Consider the following 1379-nt stretch of genomic DNA (forward strand, 5'->3'; position numbering starts at 1 on the left):
AGATAGTTTGTACTTAACTGGCATCTATCCACTGTTTCACTGAATGCTTGAGTCGAAGTGATTGTAAGTAGGAAATATTTGTCTTAAAACTGCCCCACAACTTTACATTCTGCCAGCAGTGGGGGCCTTTTAACACTGTCAAAAAAGATTTTCAGCTACTCATTTTGGCTCCAGCTACCCTTTAAACATGTTCTGAATAATAATAATAATAATAATGGGAACATTTTTTATTTTTCGCCATAAAAAACATACAATAGATAATAATAATAATAATAATATTAATAATAATAACAATAACAACAACATCAACAATAATAGAAATAATTATAATAGTTACTTATTATTGAATTAATGATTGAGTGAACGAACGGAGGATAATTTTTTATTCATCCTCCAAAAGCCCGCTAAATTATTTACGATTGGCCATTACTTCGCGTCGTTATCATTATCTTTCAATTTTTAAGTTTTTTATTATAATATATAAATAATAATAATAATTATTATTATTATAGTTTTATATTATACAATACTATAATTATAATTATTATTACTAGTATTATTATTTATAATCGGGAACGCAAGTCCGATATTTACATTACAAAGACCACTAGCCTACTGCCTTTACAATATGTACACATTATGTATTATAAAAAAATGTATTATTCAAAATTCATTTACACACACACACACATTATCATCTTCTTTTTCCTCTTTTTTTTATCATCATCTTCTTCCTCTTCTTCCTCTTCATCATCATCTTCTTCTTCCTCTTCTTTTCCATCATTATCATCTTCTTCCTCTTCATCATCGTCTTTTTTCTCATTATCATCATCATCTTCTTCTTCTTCATCATTATCATCTTCTTCCTCTTCTTCTCCATCATTATCATCTTCTTCCTCTTCTGCCTCCCCCTCTCCATCATCTTCCTCTTCCTCTTCTTCCACACCGTGACAGCGTTTTGGTATCCAAGCTTTTAGGATGCCTTAAATATTTTAGCAGTCATTTGTGGGAGATGAACGTTTGATGTGTTAGTTTGTTTTCCAGTCTGGGTGTGTGTATTTTATGTGTTTGTGTGTGTGCGCGCGTGTATTCGTGTGTGTGTAAGCGTGTGTGTGTGTACGTGACTGTGCGTGTGTGTGTTTGTGTGTGTTGTCGCATTTGTGTGTTCGTCATTTCGTAGAAGAATATAACTATTAGAAAAAAATTATAATTGGAAAAAAATCAGAGGAAGAGAAGAAAGAAGCGGAGGAAGAAAGAAATGTATGTGAGAAATGATACAGAGAGAAAAAGAAAAAAGTGAGAGAAAGAGAGAGAGAGAGAGAGAGAGAGAGAGAGAGTAATTAATTAGCCACCAAGTACAACTGCTGTTAATGACTTTT

At 32.0% G+C, this 1379-nt stretch overlaps 1 protein-coding gene across 1 annotated transcript; it reads right to left on the reverse strand.

Moving 5' to 3' along the window:
* Positions 1-674: 674 nt before the first annotated feature.
* Positions 675-982, reverse strand: HELRODRAFT_184723 (hypothetical protein; the record flags this gene model as incomplete). Its single annotated transcript, XM_009020409.1, has 1 exon — positions 675-982. A coding segment is annotated over one exon (308 nt), but the record flags the coding sequence as incomplete, so codon positions are not given.
* Between the last annotated feature and the right edge of the window lie 397 nt (positions 983-1379).

Source organism: Helobdella robusta (genome assembly GCF_000326865.2).
Source record: "Helobdella robusta unplaced genomic scaffold HELROscaffold_2734, whole genome shotgun sequence".
Taxonomy (NCBI): Eukaryota; Metazoa; Annelida; class Clitellata; order Rhynchobdellida; family Glossiphoniidae; genus Helobdella; species Helobdella robusta.